At 31.9% G+C, this 2,173-nt stretch overlaps 1 protein-coding gene across 1 annotated transcript; it reads right to left on the reverse strand.

Moving 5' to 3' along the window:
• Positions 1 to 131: 131 nt before the first annotated feature.
• LOC100635817 (2-oxoglutarate and iron-dependent oxygenase domain-containing protein 2-like) lies at positions 132 to 2,151 on the reverse strand (the record flags this gene model as incomplete). The annotated part of the gene is given in 3 exon segments (XM_019996206.1): positions 132 to 414; positions 1,539 to 1,814; positions 2,020 to 2,151. Coding segments are annotated over 3 exon segments (645 nt in total), but the record flags the coding sequence as incomplete, so codon positions are not given.
• Positions 2,152 to 2,173: the final 22 nt, after the last annotated feature.

A 2,173-nucleotide genomic window follows, 5' to 3' on the forward strand; every position in this document is an offset into this window, starting at 1 on the left:
CAAATTTGTGAAAGTTCAGTTGCTTTAAAAGTTTCAGGCTATGTGGTACAATTTTTTAAACTTTCAACTACAGTTTTAACTAAGGCACAAAACCATAGTAATAATGAATAAAATGCTTGACACATGATGAATAAAATAAAATAAAATAAATATGATAACAAAAATTATTTAAAATAGTTACATCAATTGTTTTGTAAACCCATCACCATACCCTTCAAATGGTATAAGAGTTGGTGACTGATCACAACGTGGACAAAGTTTGTTACGCACAGAAGACGATCTCATCCAAACAATAATGTTGTACCTTGTGCCATCAGTGATGTCCATAGCACCATGCATATGCTGTCCTCTGTGAATGACTCCTCTACCAATCTTGTGATAATAAGGATAGAGACGAGGATTAGAAACAACAACCTGGAAATAATGAAAAGAATAATAAAATACTTCTTTGGATTCACAGAGCAAAAGTCTCAAATTTTTTGTTAGATTGACTTTTAAAAATTAATTTGCAATTTTTTTAATATTTTGCTGTGCTTTTATTTCACAGTTGCATGCTAATTTGTGAAGACCACACTATATGGTAAACCAATTGCAGTGTAGGTTACTTTAGAATAACAATTATAGGCAAAAGTTACTGCCTAAATTATGCAAGGTACATGTATCTTGCCTATGATAAACTACATTGGTATAAAATAAAATTGATTCTTGAGCTACGAGACAAAAAGAAGTTGCTCAAAAGTTAGGCAAATGGGCATTTTGACAAAAATCACAAATAGAGAACTCTTCATTTTTATAATTTTTCTGATACACATACATGTACATGTATGTGTACCTGTTTTTATGTTGTGTAAAAAATTTGAGATGAGTCCTACCAAATATAGATTATTTTACAAATTTCTTAAGGTGCTCAAAAATTTGGATCAACAACAAAAGGCCATAATAGCCTTTGATAGCTGGCCTAATTTTGTCAAAAATGACGAGGAGAGAATTCTCTATCTTTATAATTTATCCAGATACATATACATGTTCTTATGTTGTGTAGAAAGTTTGAGCTAATTTCAATCAAAATCAGATTTTTATGAATTTTAAAAGTTGCTCAAACATTGGACCAATGACCGTTGGCCCTATTTTGTCAAAAATGGCTAGAAGAGAAATTTTCATTTTAATATTGTTTTCTGATACATGTGCATGTTTTCATGTTGTGTAGAAAGTTAGAACTGATTCTGATCAAATTTGGATTTTTAACAAAATTTTAAAGTTGCTCAAAATATGGACCAACAACCAAAGGCCTTTGGTCATTAGCCTAATTTCATTAAAAATGACTAGAAAAAATTTTTCCATTTTTTATAATTTTTTTCTCATACACATACATGTTCTCATGTTGTGTAGAAAGTTTGAGCTGATTTCAATCAAATCAGATGTTTATGAATTTGAAAGCTGCTCCAAATGCCATGTACTGTATTTTAGTGCTTGTCAGCTGATGAAGCATGCTTTGTGGGAAACCCTGAGTGTGTGTGTGTGCATGTACTTGTACTTACTCCTTTCATTTCTCCAAAGTATAATTCCCCATCACTGTACTCTTTACCCAGTGACACACTGAGACTTACTTCAGCATTATCAAAATGAGTTGAGAGTCCAACATCAGTTCTATCAGTAGGACCAGTGGCATCATATGTCACAATATGTGATCTGTGAGAGTCTAGTCCAGAGGAGCCAGTCCATTCAGGATACAGTAGAGCAGATAATGGCTGAAGGTAGTGCTCCCTGAATCTGTTCATAAAGTGATCATCAAATCCCAATTCTGCCAGTAATATCTATTAATTGATAGAATATCATGACACTGTATGCATTATGATTTTGTATTTCAGTTAGAAGATAAAATTTATTAATTTTAGAGTTTAGGGTCAACTATAACAATAAATTTTATTTCTTTTGGTGCAAATATACCATATTACACAATGTACACTGTACATGTACTTTACATGTAGATGCTATTTAATGACAACATATATAACACACCCCAGTGTTGTTCATTGTATTAGGACGTCCTTTAGGAAGATTTGACCTCTCAAAATGATCCAACTCATCAAGAAAATGTCTGCAGAATTCATCAGTGAAGACAGGAAATGAATATACTCGTGAAGTTAATCAATGCAAAAAATAAAAGAGCTTT

Source organism: Amphimedon queenslandica, unplaced genomic scaffold (genome assembly GCF_000090795.2).
Source record: "Amphimedon queenslandica unplaced genomic scaffold, v1.1 AMPQUscaffold_13418, whole genome shotgun sequence".
NCBI classification, from domain to species: domain Eukaryota; kingdom Metazoa; phylum Porifera; class Demospongiae; order Haplosclerida; family Niphatidae; genus Amphimedon; species Amphimedon queenslandica.